At 38.4% G+C, this 17,431-nt stretch overlaps 1 protein-coding gene across 1 annotated transcript; it reads right to left on the bottom strand.

Moving 5' to 3' along the window:
• Positions 1–267: 267 nt before the first annotated feature.
• LOC129946487 (piggyBac transposable element-derived protein 3-like) lies at positions 268–2,106 on the bottom strand. The gene has a single exon (XM_056056705.1). The coding sequence runs from the start codon at positions 2,104–2,106 to the stop codon at positions 268–270; it is 1,839 nt and encodes a 612-aa protein (XP_055912680.1).
• Positions 2,107–17,431: the final 15,325 nt, after the last annotated feature.

Below are 17,431 nucleotides of genomic sequence, written 5' to 3'. Positions count from 1 at the left end.
GTTTTTTTAGAAATAATAATAACACATTTAATATTTAACTAGCAAAACAATAGACATTAAAATGCACTTTCCTAAGTCACTTTCCTTAACCCTTCGTAGCGCAATGACTCAGTTTTTGTTAAAATTTTCACAAAAGACGGTCAAAATAGTTATAATACGAGGAAAAATAATTAAAAAAAAAAAAACTTTAATTTTTTTATGTTTATTAACAAAATTCAAATGTTGCAGGTATGCAACATTGCACTTTCAATTCCCCTTTTTAACAAATTACTTGCAATGGAAATCTTTGAAACAATTATTCGTTTTATTGTTGCATAAGCCTACTCCACATTTTTCGCATAATGTTTGTGTAAATCCAGTACAATTTGGCATTTTACAGCGTATTCTTTTTTCTCCCCATATTGGCCAATGACTTGTTTGATCAAGTCGAACCTCTTTCGGCGGTGCGTGTTGAGCAGGGCCTTTCTTTTTTTTAGCTTGAAGACCTTGTTCAACATCAGATGTCCTTTTACTCGCCCTTTGTTTCATGCCCACCTTACACAGTGTTTCAGCTACTTCCATTCGAAAGTCGGCGGCGCTCAAATTTTCAGACCGGCCAGCTTGTTTGTTGACACGGCGATAAAGTAGCCAAGCATTTGCCATAACCATGTCCAGAAGGTGGTAAAACAGACGCATATACCAAAATTTACTTCTTAGTAATATCTTGTGCCTTGCAATAATACTGTCCATCAGATCCACCCCGCCCATGTGGCGGTTGTACTCGGCTACAACAAATGGTCGTTCAACTGATATATGGACTTTATTCACTCTGTCATATCGCTGGACATTAGATGTAGGGTTCTTACCTGCGAAATTTGACGCAAGGGAAACGATTTTATTGTCTTTCCAAGCGGTTGTTGAAATCTGAATCCCATTGTGGTCGCCAACAAACTCCACTGAAGTACCCCTTGGTTGTTTTCTAAAAAAAGACTCATCCGGTAGCTTACAATTGGGGATTCTATTTTTTCTCACTGTACCAAGACTGTGAATACCTCTTCTCGCCAAATGTTCGATAAGAGGTAAGGAGGTATAATAGTTGTCGAAATACAGCCTGTAATTGCTATTATTTGGTATTTTCCTCGCTAAACGCATTACTATATTTGAGGAAGCACCCAATTGCAGCTCGCCTTCTTCTAAAATATTTTCTTGGCCACTGTAAATTTCAAAGTTGTAGCCAAAACCACTAACGCCACACAAAATAAACAACTTGAAGCCCCATTTATGAGGCTTGGCTGGCATATATTGCTTCAAAATGCTCCTGGCCTTAGTTGAGCACATCTGCTCATCAACAGCCAAGTACCTCTCTAGTACCACCGTCGAAAAGCGCTTATTGAGCTTTTCAATAAGCGGTCTAACTTTATAAAGCCTATCACTTCCTGGCTGGGTATAAGGCAACATCTTAGAGTTGTCATTGAAATGGAAAGTTTGCCGCAAACGTTCAAATTTTTTCAATGGCATAGTTTCTTTTATTATAGTTATGCCCATTTTATCGGACCAGTAATTTCTTACGTTCAATATACGTACAACTGACGTGTACAAAACAACGCCAACAAATTGCCGAACGTCTATGGCTTCGATGTTTATGGGCTTATTTGGATCTTTTTGCACGCTATAAATATTTGTTTGATCGCGAATATGATCTACAATTTCATCAGTAAAGAAATACGAAAAAAACTGATATGGCGTTTCTAATTGTAGAAAGTCATTTGGAAGATCATCGTTCCCAAGAAAACTAAGCTGCTCTTGAATGAGCTCAAGGTGTTTTTTTTTCCATATGACATTTACTTTTGCTGGCTTGGCTTCCGAACTATTTGTTATTCCACGAGAAGTTGATGGTTGAGGTGGCGGTGGAGGAGAATGATGGACAGTATGTTTTGGCTGTATCAAATGCTCTGGCGGTAGATTGTCAGAATCGTTTTCTGATGAGCTGTCCACCGGAGGGGCAAATGTTGGATCCTGCTCACATTCATCGGCAGAAAAATCAAGTTCATCTTCACTTTCATACCATGAACTGGCTAACCGCTCAAGCTGTTGGTCATTTAGATGGTTATTTCGCCGTGGACGCATTCTACAAGTCGTAAACAATTTGAGGTTATGTCTTTTACATTGTATTACACATATATGGATTTTGGGTAACTGGACGAGCAATGTTGCAGATATGCAACAACACGGCTTTTACTCACTACAATCTATTTATGTTGTAAAACAAACTAAAATCACAAAAATTCAGAAGAATGTAAACTCACCTTGAAAACAAAATAACTTTTTTAGCAAAAAACTATTTTTTTGATAATTTTTTACAATAAATGAAATCAGATCAAACACAAACTTCGACTTTAGACAAAAAATAAACTTTGACAGATGAGAGTAAAGAGCACATGTTATGTAGAGGGCTCGAATAAAGATCGTGCTTGGAAGAGGAATGTTTCAGATCAGCAACATTGCTCGGATTTAGAAAAAAACTATTCCTAAATTTTTTATACAGTGAAATGGGGAATGTTGCAGATCTGCAACTCAGTGCAACGAAGGGTTAAAAGAAGGTTCCAAACAAAAACTACTATTCCTATTAAGCATTTGAATAATCTGCCTAAACTCCAACGCCTTTGCCATTTTCTTTTCTTGACACATCGGCGCCCGAAATCAGTATAATCCCTAAAAGCCGCGCTAACCAAAGAACATGCAGTGCTCACTATATTCTTGTAGAGCAGTGTCAAGCAAATCCGCTAGCAAATCTCATTTTCCATAAACAAATAACCTCGCACAATGTTCTGCTTTCAAAAAGGAAAAAATGATGCATGATATGAAAATTATTTAAAGAAATGTCTCTTTGATTGTAAGTTATGTACCTACAATGTACAACTGCAATACAATTGTTTAACATAATGGTCGACTGTTGAGTTGGTTAGTAATTACCAAATAATATTTCTAATACAAAATAAGATTTATTCTAAAATTCTTGGTTTAACGGCACTAAACCTGCTGACTATGAGGAATCGCCCCTGTTGACGTAGACCAACAATTCCACCTACCCGACCTCGAGGAAGTGAAAATAGCTACATATACTTGAACTGAAACAAAGCTGCTGGAGCTGAGGGTATCGCTATCGAAGTATTAAAAGCAGCAGGCACTAACTTGGTAAATAGTATTCATCAACTCATCTGCAACCTAATACAACAACCTTATTCTTATCAGTCTGGCTTCAGAATAAGAAAGTCCAAAATTTACCAAATATTCACATTACGATGGAAAGGACCGGGCAAACGCAAACTAAAAGACTGCGATATCTACTACGACGACTGCTACCGTGAACAAAGACAGTGTCTATTTGGGTGTGGATTTGTTGTTGGAACTAGGCTCAGGAAAAAAGTGTTGAGTTTCAACAGTGTGAGCGAGCGCATCACGACAATCCGCATCAAGGCTAAATTCGCCAACATAAGCCTAATATGCGCGTATGCCCCAACAGAGGAGAAAGATGAAGACACCAGAGACATATTCTTCGAGCTCTTGGACAAGACATATGAGCAGTGCCCTGGCTATGACATTAAAATTGTCTTAGGAGATTTTAATGAAAAGCTAGGAAGAGAAGACATCTTTGGTGGGATAATCGGGAGATACAGCCTGCACGACACTACCTCCGACAACGGATTCAGGCTGGTCGATTTCGCTGCGAGGCCAGACATTCTGGTAGCTAATACGCAGTTCACGCATCTCAATATCCACAAGGGGACATGGAAATCTCCTGATCAATCAACCGTCAACCAGATTGACCACATTGCGATCGACGCACGACACTTCTCCAGTATCCAGGATATCCGAACATTCCGAGAGGCCAACATTGACTCGGACCACTACCTCGTTGTAGCCAAGGTACGGCTACGGATATCCAGATCCAAGCCAAAACAAGGAATTACTTTGAGAAGATTTGACGTTAGACGGCTACAATCGCAAGAGACTGCCATGTCCTTTTCCGATCGAGTCTCTAATAACCTCTTAAGGAGTCCTATGCCTCCTGCGTTAAGCATTGAAAACCAGTGTCAACATTGCCTTGCAGCCATCAGAGATGCCGCCTCTGCAGTGCTAGGTTTCACACGGCCACCACAGCGCACGCAGTGAAACAAGAGGCATACAAAACGGCGCTGTACTAAAGGACTAGAGCTGCTCGCGAGCTCTACGAGCAAAAGAGGAGAGAGGAACACCGGCTTCATAGATGGAAAAAAAGAGAGCATGAGAAGCGCGCGATCGAGGAGATAGAGGGTTGTCACAACAGAAATGAGGTTCGTAAATTTTACCAAAAGGTAGAAAAAACCTCCCAAGGGTACCAGCCACGAACCGAAGCCTGTAAAGACGATCAGGGGAACATCGTAGTAGAACCGCAGTCCATGCTGAGAATATGGAAAGATCACTTCTCCAAATTATATAACGGCGATGACGAACCGAATTCCGCTGTAAGGGAGATAGAACCACTCAACCTCAGCGACACAGATCAACAATTCCGCCTACCCGACCTTGACGAAGTGAAGATAGCTATATCTAAACTTAAGTCAAACAAAGCTGCTGGAGCTGACGGCATCGCTGCCGAACTATTCAAAGCAGCAGGCGATGACTTGGTACGGAGCATGCACCAACTCATCTGCAAAATATGGTCGGAAGAAAGCATGCCCGATGAGTGGAATCTCAGCATAGTGTGCCCGATACATAAGAAAGGAGACCCTCTAAACTGCGCCAACTACATAGGCATCAGTCTCCTTAACATTGCGTATAAGATCCTCTCTGTCGTATTATGTGAACGTCTGAAGCCATTCGTCAACAACCTGATTGGTCCTTATCAGTGTGGCTTCAGACCAGGAAAGTCCACTATCGACCAAATATTCACACTACGGCAGATCTTGGAAAAAACCCAGGAGCTTCAAATCGATACCCACCATCTCTTTATCGATTTTCAAGCCGCGTATGACAGCATCTATAGGGAAGAGCTCTACCGAGCAATGTCTAGTTTTGGCATCCCTGTCAAACTTATCCGTTTTTGCAGAATGACGATGGAGAATGCACGCTGCTCTATCAAGGTTGGAAAAGATCTTACCGATGCATTTGATGTCAAAAATGGTTTTAGACAAGGCGATGCACTGTCATGCGACTTCTTCAACATCATTCTGGAAAGAATTGTGCAAAACTCAACCGTCAACACTAGAGGCACAATCTTCCAAAGGTCCATCCAATTACTCGGATACGCAGATGATATTGACATAATTGGAAGATCAAATCGTGATGTCAGTGGAGCGTTTTTGAGCATTGCGACGGAAGCGAAGAAGATGGGTTTAGTGGTCAATGAGGGCAAGACCAAGTATATGCTGTCATCAAAAAAGGACACTGAACGACGACGTCTTGGACAAAACGTCACCATGGACAGCTATAACTTTGAGGTAGTTAAGGACTTTGTCTACCTAGGCACCGCTATTAATGCAGACAACGACACCAGCGCTGAAATCAAACGAAGAAAACCTCTTGCAATTCGCTGCTTCTTTGGACTTAGAAGGCAATTGAGAAGTAAAGTCCTCTCTCGAGCATCTTAAATCACCATCTATAAGACACTCAGGCGCTGAGGCCTGGACCCTGTCAAAGAAAGATGAGAGCGTCTTAGGATGCTTCGAGAGAAAAATTCTTCGGGTGATTTTTGGTTCCGTACGCATAGATGGAGAATGGAGGAGAAGATATAACGACGAACTGTACGGGCTGTACAGCGACACTGACCTAGTTAGCAGAATTAAACTCCAACGGCTTAGATGGCTAGGTCATGTAGAGCGGATGGACATCAACGCTCCAGCCCGGAAGGTCTTCGAATCCAATCCCGAGGGACGGCGCAGTAGAGGAAGACCGCAACTCAGGTGGCGCACGCAGGTGGGAGAGGACCTCAACCAACTTGGCGTACGAAACTGGAGACAGCTAGCTAGGGACCGAGCTGGCTGGAGACGCTTGTTGGTTGAGGCCCAGGTCCGCCCCGGACTCTAGTGCCACCTTAAGTAAGTAAGTAAGTAAGTAAGTAAGTAAGTAAGTAAGTAAGTAAGTATTCACATTACGGCACATCTTGGAAAAAAAAAACAGGATGTCATGCGACTTCTTCAACATCGTCATGGAAAGAACTGTGCAAAACTGAACCGTACACACTAGGGGCACTATCTTCCAAAGGTTCATCCAATAGACATAATTGGAAGATCAAAGCTTGATGTCATTGGAGCGTTTTTGAGAATTGCGACAAAAGCGGAGAAGATGGGTTTAGAGCTCAATGAGGGCAAGGTCAATTATATGTTGTAATCATATTGAACGACGACGTCTTGCGCAAAACGTCACCATGGGCAACTATAACTTCGAGGTAGTTAAGCACTTTGTCTACCTAGGCACCATTATAAGCACTGTCAACGACACCAGCGCTGAAATCAAACGAAGAATTACTCTTGCTAACCACTGTTTCTGTGAGCTTAAAAGGCAATTGAGTAGTAATATTTTTAAAAGTCCTTTCTGTATCCTTCGATGTTATTATCTCTTCTGGTCCTTGAGATATGTACGACGAAAAATGGTGTCGTGAAAAGGTGCGGACGTACGGCCATACGGACGTATGAACTTGCAAACACGCGCACACATAGACATCTCTCTAAAAATCTTTAGGGACCTTGAAATGGCAAGAATTGTTCAATTCGATAAATCGAAACGATTACAATTACTTTCTATGTGAAGTTAATCAGTACTTTTTCTTTGCAATACAAAATGCAACTTACGATAGACTTATGTATAACCAGTATGGGGAGTTTTTTTTAGAAGATAATAATGCTGTTGCTACTATATGTAAATAAAAGTTAGTCAAGCAAAGTTTCAAGTTTGAAGTTGATGACATCTTAAAACATTAACTAGATGCCTTGGTGTTATTTTGCGTTCAAAGAATGCAGTTGACTGATTTTTAAGTATGGAAGCTGAACGTAAGGTTTCATATCTCATTGGCTGCGTTCAATTTCAGACAGATAGGGTATCCGGATACCTTTTTTTAAGTGTTTTACGTGTAAAATAAAAGCTGATCAAAAACAGCTGGGATATCCAAGAAAGCTGATTCAACACATGGTTGAATTTCAAGAAACTTCAAAATTGATTTCAGCCTTTTGTAATTGTTGGTAAACAAAAAGATACAAAATGTCAGTTGAAGTTGTATTTGAGGATGTTCTGTACATAATAGACGATGAAGAAGCTTTTTACCTCCGAATTTTTGAAGGTAATAATGGACCTCAAAATTGACTTATTTTGTTCTCGTTTTTTAGATGACCAATTTGCAATCAATCAATCATTTCATCATCGTCTGACGAATCAATTGAAGTATCCATTAAATGTTTTATCTTACATAAACTGCGAAGCTTTAATGTTTCTCTGGTTTTTGTGAACAGCTGAAAGTTGTTTTATCTTATAACAATTTTGACTTTGAAGCTTATTTTTTTTTTTCTGCTTTTTGTGAACAGCTGAAAGTTGTTTTTATTTTTTGACAGCTATCTCAATACAACTACCCAACTCGTTCAAGAAGGTATCTTAAAATCTACCTATCCAGGAACGCAGTCATTAGCTGCGTTGAAAAATAAGCCATATTAATGTACTTTCTTCAATGAAGAACAAAAAGCAAACTAGTTTTTCTTTAATCCTTTATTTAGCAGTATTATGATGTAAGGACGAATTAAGTCTAGCATTCTCCAAAAATCCAACCTAAAGATTGGCGGTCCAATGAATTCTTAGTGTATACATTTAATACGTCATTTGTCGACTCATCGGATAAGAGATGTTGATTGTTGGTGCACAAAAACAATGTTTTGGAAGGTGGGAGGACAAAGGGTTGGGCTCGGATTTGTTTGTATGTCCTGTCCATCCTCAGGGTTTGTCAGCTTCTTTTTATTTCCTATTCATTAATGGGTTATTTTTGCCCTCACCTAATGATAAATAAATTTTGCGGTAAACAAGTAATTGGTCCATATGCATTTTAAGACTAAAAAGGTTCTTCTTTTTTGAGTCCCTTATCGGTGACATAATTTAGAATTTAAGAAGAAATTTACCCCTTAGAACCATTTTAAGCAGACCGAACTCTGGCGCTAACAGTTCTCTTAATCAATTAAAAACTTCCTTAAACTCATTGACTCTACAAAGGACAATCTTGAATCTGTAATTCTAAAAAGTAATCGGATCTACTCGAGCTTCAGAGAAGTGGTTGAATAGACTGTCATACTAGAGGTCTTGGGTACAATCCCTGCATCTGAAATTCCACGCGAGGAATTGACAAATCATCTAAGAGTAATTTTTGTCTTGAAAAGTACTTTCTCTTTTGGCTTTAAAAAAAACTATAGGTCCTTTCCATCCATGACGGAAGTCCTCACACACAGGTATGGTTGAGAGTTGTAAGTCACTAGACCCTATTTCTGAACGGGGTGTTGTGAAAACTTATTTATTTATTTATTAAAAATGCCAACTCATCCTTTGGGTTCATAAAACGTTGGTCTTAACAATTATCGAACCCCTAAGTCACTAAATCACTATATTCTTGGTTACGCTAGTCAAGTCTGGCTTCCCCTTCAGAACTCTCACTTTCGAAGAATTGAATCTGTACAACGCAATCTTCTTTGGGTGATAATTCATTCTTATGACCTTATAAAGATCATTTAAAACTTATTATCACCCAAAAACACCGCGAAGACGTTGATATTTTCTTTTTATACACTGGCTTTTAGTGATGAGTCTAAGGAGATTCATCATTTCTTCTAAAAAGGTTCTTATTTATACTAATCCAAGAAACGTCAGACAGACCCCACTCTTTGTGAGCCAAGCCTAAGTATAATATACCACGGGTACTACAACCTTAGCGAATATTTCATTTAAGTTCACAATTTCAATGATCCCAAACACAGATAGACAGGGTTCCAACTTATCCCAGACTACCTTTTAAATTCATTACAAAAAGAGATAAGTACCTAATAACAATTGTTTTATTCTATCTTAACTCTTAGTGGCCAGGACTTTATCGCTTTTATAGATATTCCAATGAATGTATCTTAAATGATAACTAGCCGCACTAATTGATGTAGGTGTGCATATAAATATTTGTATAAAGCTCACAAAAATACCCTCAGCCATAAGGGGTTTTTGTTAGAAAATTAACACTTCTCGAGAGGTCAAGTGGGCTCTTTAAAAAGGCAATTAAAAAAGGAGAGAGAAAAATTTACTTAGCCACTTTACTCTGCACAGAGAACTTAAAAAAAAAGTTCCTCAACTAATTTAACTTAATCTTTTTCATATGACCTACTCTTTTCATTTTCAAACTTTCACATCCTTGTAAAACCAGAGTTATGTATTATATGGATGTAGATGTGAATGTAGCCATAATACACACAAAATATAAAATCCTTCTAAGCCTTACCCTTAAAAATTTGATTCAAAAACAAGTTTTTTTTTCTTCTTACAAGCGAATAAAAGGGCGTTTAAAAAATTGCCCACATTCCTATGTAACTACATAAACTTCCTGCAACCATACTTGGTTTTTTAAAAGCATTCACAAACCAAAGCCAAAAAGGGAGAAAATGAACTTTAATAACTTCATGCAACCATTAAAATATCCTGCAGCGATGTTCCTGACCAAGACCACGACTACCACACCGCACCACCCTTGTAAACCTTCTCAAATACAGCAACACCGACGGACGGCGGTGGTGGTACGGCTGAAGAACTTTCTTTCTTATGTATAAGCAGCTATTGCCACCATCACCAGGACAAACCCGCAACAGCCACCAACAATACAAGAACCATGTGGCATTTTTATTGCATTCGTTTACGAGTTTGTCGTCCAATATACCGCAAAATCCAAAATACCCACAATTCCAAGACCAATAGCACCAACAACAACAACTCTTCGAAAACGATTTTTACATTCATATCGCATCCTGCTTTGATGTTGCTCCTGAATCCTGATGCTGATCTAAAACACACCAAGAAGTTCCCATAGGTCGTCTCGTTGCATTTTCAACGTGCAAGGATATGAAAGAAATTACAAAAAAATGAAACTTCCGCAATGAAAACACCAAAATTTTATCCTTACAAAAGGACAAAAGTCAGCCACACACCAAAAGAGAAAGGAAGGAACAGTAGAAAGCCAAATAAAATGAAAATATGTACATAATCGTATATAAAAAGACTTTTTTCTTTTGCAACTTGCAAGCAACAAAAACGGGAAAATTAGTGAAGAAAATGATTTTGTTTTGGTTTAAATTGTGTCATTGGGTCATACTAGTAGAACATAACATCAACACACACATCCACATGACATAAATGGCGCTAGCCCCTAGCCCACCCAAAGAGTGAAAAGTCTATGGTTAAGGACAAACCAACCAATGACTGAATGATGCTGCAGCAGCCTGCAGGAACAGTGGAATTTCTTACTTTAGAGACCCAGATTCCCCGTTTGAACTGAAATTGAAATATTTTGTGTGTCAGAGAAACCTTCAGCTGATATCCATAATGCAACTGTTGCCTGCATTGTAAGTTGAGTAAGGAGTCGGAAGAATATCTGACCAGGTACCTCGTATCATAGTTACTCTATTTTGCTGTCTGCTCTCGAAAAGTCCTTTCCATAACTCGTAAGCAACATGTTGATCCAAATTTTGGCTGAATATTATTTTTTGAAAGTCACACAAGTTCACCATGAGAGTTGCCATTATTCAAGAAATATCAGAGATGTTAATGAGTAGAGTGGAAGTGCTGTCATTTGTTTCTTACAAGTCATTTTACACTTTAAAAGTCGTATTTATGTAGAATAGTATTCCCAGAAAATTTAATAAAAGATTGGTTGGGTCCCTCATGTTTTCCGACTTTTTTAACCACGTAGCGATCGTTACGACCGACCTTAATTATTTTATAGGGCCCAAGATACTTAGGAAAGAGCTTTTGTCATGTCGCAAACTGCGTCTTTTGAATTGCAACTAGCTCGCCTAAATTATATGAAGGTCCTGTTGTTCTTTTTTGATTTTATGTTTTTCTGTTTTCCTCTTGTGTTTTGTGTATTTGTATTTTCGCTTCCGGTCTTAACTGCTGACAGTCCTCCTCGAACGTAACCATGATCTCATCTTCAAGAAGTTGTCTTAAATTTACGTCGTCATCCCAAGCCATGTTTACGCCAAACATTAGCTCAAAAGGAGTTCTACCCGTGCTTCGTGAAACGGTTGAATTTATAACGCACTTTTTTTTTGGGAATCAATTGGTACCGCGGAAATCCGCGTTAATGCTTGAATGATGGTATTGTTCATCCATTCTGCTTGTCCATTACCTCTCGGGACACCAGTTGTCATTAGATCATGCTCGATATTTTTCTCCAAGCAATATTATGCTTCAAAGTAATTCTTGTCATGAAAAAGTGCTTTCTCAAATTAGCCGTTCTGATTCGGCCTAAAATTGTAGGTCCTTTCCATTCCTGACAGCAGTACTCGCACACAGGAATGGTTGCGAGTTGTAAGTCATTAGGCCCTGGTTCACAACGGACTGTTGCGCCACCCAATTTAATTTAATTTAATATGCTTCAAAGGCGTTAGACGTGAATGCAGCTCCTTTGTCAGAAACAATTCGCCGAGGGTGTACAAAAACACTTGTGAGAGTAAGTTTAAACGGCGCTCAACAGCGCTAATTGGATCTCAGGCTAGGTTGACTTGAGGTCGCCATTTCTAAGTTCAAACAGTTGATTACGATAATTTTTAGCTGTGGATGGAAGGGGCTCGAGATGATCAAGATGGAAAGTGTTCGATGGCTGATCCATCTTGGCAATGGGATGAAGAAACGACTCCTTCTTACCATTCTTTTTAGCAGCGAGTATACAGGAGATGCAATTACTGATGACTTCAGCAATCTTGGGGTCCACTTGTGGAATGAAAACATCATTTTTAATAGGTTTAGAAACTTTACTGAGACCAAAATATCCCCTTTCGTGGAAAATTTGAATGATTTGCTTCTGCAGACTCTTTGGAACTACCAAAACGTAAACACTATCCACGAATTTATACAGCACATCACTTCTAAGAGGATAGTCTTCGTAGGTACCAAACTTGGCAAGAATTTCTTTAATAGCACGGCAAAATTCATCCTTCAGTTGAGCATTCTTGACTGCTTTCACACACCCGTCTTCTATTGCAAAAATACTTGATGGATGACGGCTTAGGGCGTCGACACGTGACGCGTAGCTGTCCCGGATCGGTGATGATCTTGGCAATAAAACTCCTCTAACTGAAGTGCCCAATTTGCAATGCGACTATTTAGATTCCTTTTCGATATAGTGGTTTTAAAAGCTGTGCAGTCGTTGAAAATATCAAATCTTAAACCCGGCAAGTAGATTTTCAATCGTTTAAGAGCTTTGTCACAGCTTGTAAATTTTTTCTTCGAGTCAGTTGTTTTAAAGCTTAAAAAAAAGACTTACAGTACAGCCCCGAGTCCTTCCTAAGATGCGTCGGTATGCAGCTGACTTTGTCAATCAGGATTAAAAATTTGAATACCGGCTCTTGAAAAAGTAACAACTTCATTTTTATGTAGCCATTTTCTTCGGAGGGTCCCCATATAAATGTGGCATCTTGTTCTGTTAGGTCAGTTATACATTTTCTGAAGTATCCCGTGAGCCCGAGAAACAGCATGAGTGACTTGATGTTTTTTAGCACAGGAAAATGCTTAACAGCAAATGTTTTCTTCCGATGGTCTTATGCTGCCGTTTCTGATAATATGACCAAGGAATTTTACTTCCGTATGGAGAAAGACACATTCAACCCAGTTAATTATAAGACCATTTTCTTCAGATATATTCAAAACTTCTTTTAATTTTTGTATGCCTTCTTCTTTGGATCTGGCAGGGATAATCAAATCGTCAATGTGGGCCAACACTACTCCTCAGCGTTTCAGATCTTGAAGAACGACATTCACATACCTCTGGAACACAGCAGGAGAATTGCATAAACCAAAAGGAACCTTATAAAATTCAAAATGGCCGTCAGGTGTCACAAAGGCCGTGTATTTCTTGCTGCCTTCTAATATGTCGACGTGCAAGAACCCATTCTTCAAGTCCAGTATAGAAAAAAATTGCGCATTGTATAATTGCTCTATTATTGGTAAAGGGTAACGATCTTTCAAAACTTGCCGATTAAGTTGTCGAAAATCAACACTAAGTCGCCTCGAACCATCTTTTTTGCGTGCTAATACAATGAGACTAGCGAAACCGGAGTTACTGTTGCAAATGATCTCGTCTTTTATCCACTCGGAAATTTGCTTGTTTACGACTTCTTTCTTAAGGGGAGCTAACCGCCGCCGTGCTCTCTGGTAAATTGGCTTTTCCTCATCCAGGATTATTTTCATTTGCACGCTTGTTCTTTCGGGCCGCTTTGGAGAGTACTTTGCAATTGTATTTTCGACCTGCCTTCTGAGTTCTGGCTCTGGGATGTTTTGAAGTGCGTCTGACAACTGTGATTCGCAAGTGGAAATTAGGGTTAATTCGGCTGGCTGGCTTTCAAATGCAATGGTGCCAACTCCTGGATACTGCATGTTATCGCAACTCAACTTTTGTCTAAGACTCTCTCTGGCAAGAGTTAGATCGCTTCCTGTTTCGATAAGTGCCTGGAATTCCTGTCCTTGGACCTTGATCGGAGTAGTTATATCTGTAACTAACAACCTGTTGACTTTAGCACTTGTTGTTGGGTTACTCTCTGAACAATTTTTGACAATGTGCCCAAACTTGTTGCATTTGAAACAACGACAGCCTTTCTCCTTGTTAGGACATGATTGAGTACTATGAGAAAGAGCCCCACAATAATGACATCGAGACTGCTGAGTTGTTTCTTCTTTTGTGATAATACTCTTGTAAACAGATTTATTCGCCGTTGCGTTTTTGGATCGGATTTCATCAGATTCCATTCGCTCGTACAGCCAGCTATGATATACTTTAATAGATGAGCTTCGTCAATAGTTCCTCTAGAAGTCATATTTTTCATTCTATAAAAGTATTCTAGAAATGATTCGCTGTCGGATTTTGTTGTGTTCTCGAGTAATTTATGGACATTTTCATGCTCCTGTTTGCTGAATTCTTTTACCAAAAATTCCTTTAGAGCATTCCAACTGCTGATCATCTTCTCTGACTCCAAAGCAAGTTTGGCCACACCGAATAACAATCGCCTGCAGTACAAGAATTTTTGGACGTCTCCCCATGCGCAAAACAAAGACACACTCTCCATTTTTCCATTTTCACCACTATATTTTTCTAGAGCCTCTTCACCGTCTTTAAATTGAAAGCAATTATGGACTTCAGGTTTTGGCTCAGTCATCTTTTCGTGTTAAGAAGGTAATTCGTTGACGTTTTCTTGAAAAAATAAATAAAAAATACTTCACTATCTTCGCTTTCGTCTTGTCCTTTGCTTGAGCTTGAGTTTGTTTCGCCTTCAAACTCCACCTCGCTTTGCTCTTCGCACGTTTCTTCGTCTTGTCTAGTTCTCCGTTCCAAAGGGTTTCGAACAAGCGCTACTAATTCCTTTTTTTTATTATAGCGGATTGCTAAGCGGTTTTGTCTCAAAATTGACCAACTGAATTTTAGAAGATAATTATGATCTATTTTTTTAAACTTCAAAATTGACTTATTTTTTTTCTCGATTTGTACATGACCAATTTGCTAGGTCTTACCTCCAGTCTTGAGTAAAGAGGCGGACAGCTTGTGGAGCTACAAGCAAGTAAGGTCGCTGAAAAGAAAGGTAAGTTATTCTTTCAGATGATTCAAAACCCCAATGAAAAACCACTCTATTTCCTTTTTTTAAGGTTGGGAACATACATCCGTTATGCTCTTCTTGGAGGAGTACAGGAAGAGAAAGGACCAGATCCGAGACCTAAAAACCCGGAGAAGAGTTCTTGAAGAACACGCCTTAACCTATGATTAAGTGATATTGATGATAGCATTTTACTTGAGAAATATTGTTGTAATGTTGAACAGTTGGCCATTTATTATACTCTCCGAGCAATGAACATTAAACATACCACTTGGAGAATTTCGCTGAATGCAAAATGAGCAGAACTCTTAGCTAAATTGAACCTGTATCCAGATGATAAGATACTTTCTGGAATCCAAACAAAAAACAACAGTTTTTTCTCCAAGTTAATAGTTCTTTTATTTTGCTTCACTTTGTGCAAGAGATCCTAATAGTTTAAAATCGTTAATAAGCAATTCATGAAGATATCAAGACTAGTTTGTTTAAATTTTATTGGCTATTCCAGTTGATGGTGCCCCTTGAATGGTTTTTAAAGAAGCGTTGGATAACCAAACGGGTATATCATTCAACAAAAGTTCTTTGCTTTGGTCCCACCATTAGTTAAAACTTTATCTACTGTAAACAAACCAATTTAAAACTATTCAATTTTCAATTCAAATTCAAATATTCATTTATTGCAAGTAATCATTATAAATTTTACAACAGCTTTTAAGAATTTTTTAAGCATTGGCTTAGCCGTCAGCTCGACTGGTTATAATTAAGCTGTATATAGAGTAATCTGCTCTCCGATTGACGGGCATTTTCAATCATCTGATTTCGGTTAGATTCTCCAAGTTTTTGGATTATTGCGTAGAACTTCGTTTTCATCTGAACAATATTGTTGAAATCGATCTGCACAAATTCTCCACAGGAAGTAGCAATGTTTTCCCATGTCTTCATCCACCAGTCCTTATTCTGAATTTCGTAGAGCATCATTATCTTACATAACCGAGTTTCCCGTAGACCAAGCACTTTAATTAAATAATGAGCCTGTACTTTATACTTAAAGTAAAAAATTTTGGCAGGCCTGTTTCCAAATAAATAGAATAGTTTGATGCTGTGCAGTACCCGTAGCATGATGGTTAGTGCGTTGGACTGTCATGCAAGGGGTCTTGGGTTCAATCCCTGCCTGTGTCACCTTAATTTAAAAAAAAAATCAATTTTCGCGGGTACTGCCTCTTGCGAGGAATTGACAAATCCTTCAAGAGTAATTCTTGTCATGAAAAAGTGCTTTCTCAAAACTAGCCGTCCGGATTCGGCCTAAAACTGTATGTCCCTTCCATTCCTGACAACAGTACTCGCACACAGGAATGGTTGAGAGTTGTAAGTCACTAGGCCCTGGTTCATAACGGACTGTTGCACCAGCCCATTTGATTTTTGATGCTGTTAAGGGAATATTAAATATTTTCTTTAAGACATTTCTTTGAAATTTTTCAATTTCTTCATATTCTTGCATACCACATATTTGTGCCGCATAACGACCAAATCAAATGCAGCTCTAAAATCGGCAAACAATGTCTTTTTGTACTTTTTTGTTTCTGGCTTGAAATTCTTTAATTATTGATGTTAAAGTAAATCCAAATTATATCTATGTATTGTCACTTCATAATAGTCCTCGTTTCTTTTAGGATAGTTTTCTGTTAAATGTAAATCGTTTAAAACCGGAGATTTCGCAAGTAAATTATTAATCGTAAAGAATTTCAATTGAGCTACATAAGAGGAAATTTAACACAGATTACAGATTAAAGTTACCTCTTGTTTATTAAATTGTTACGCACCTATCAATTCATCATCGTCCAACGAATCAGTTAAATTATCCAATAAATGGTTTATCTTACAACAATTTTGACTTCGAAGCTTAAATGTTTTTCTGCTTTTTGTGAACAGCTGAAAGTTGTTTTTATTTTTTGACAGCTAACGCAATACAGCTATCCAACTCGTTCAACAAGTTATCTGAAAATCCACCTATCCAACACCAGATTGAACGCAGCCATTGTGTCTGCACTTTGGTCTAATTCTAAAATATGTTAAAGGCTCCAGAATTATGTTTTCCACGTTTGTACAATATTTGGATTTTTAAAGGGGTACCATATTCGTGTTTAATGGAGTCAAAAGCTTTATTAAAGTCAATAAATAGAATAAAATTCTGTGATAATTTTGGTCGAGGTGAAACATTTTTTTGTTTTCATTTAAGTCTTTTAAGTTTGTTATAACCGTTGATTTGATTTTGTTTGTCCAATTGTATTATTTATAAAGTTTCAATTAAATTCGTGAACATTTTTTGTTATTTTAAATCTTTTATTTTGTTTCAGTTCGCTTAGCTTTTTTTTATAATAAGCCCACACTCAAAGGGATATTACTACCATTAGTTTAAATAACGGTTTAATCACAGTGTTTAAGCGAAGTATTTGAACTTATGATGATATTATCACCAATAAATTTAAATGCTTTACGTTTAATACTGTCCAAGAGGCATAAGTAAGTTGCAGGACCACCAGCCTAGAGGTAGGAGCTATACCCAAGCTATGGACGTATGTGTATAAGCCTTGTAGATGACAGCCAGATCA

Source organism: Eupeodes corollae, chromosome 1 (genome assembly GCF_945859685.1).
Source record: "Eupeodes corollae chromosome 1, idEupCoro1.1, whole genome shotgun sequence".
NCBI lineage: Eukaryota > Metazoa > Arthropoda > Insecta > Diptera > Syrphidae > Eupeodes > Eupeodes corollae.
This window is presented reverse-complemented; position numbering and strand designations above follow the sequence as displayed.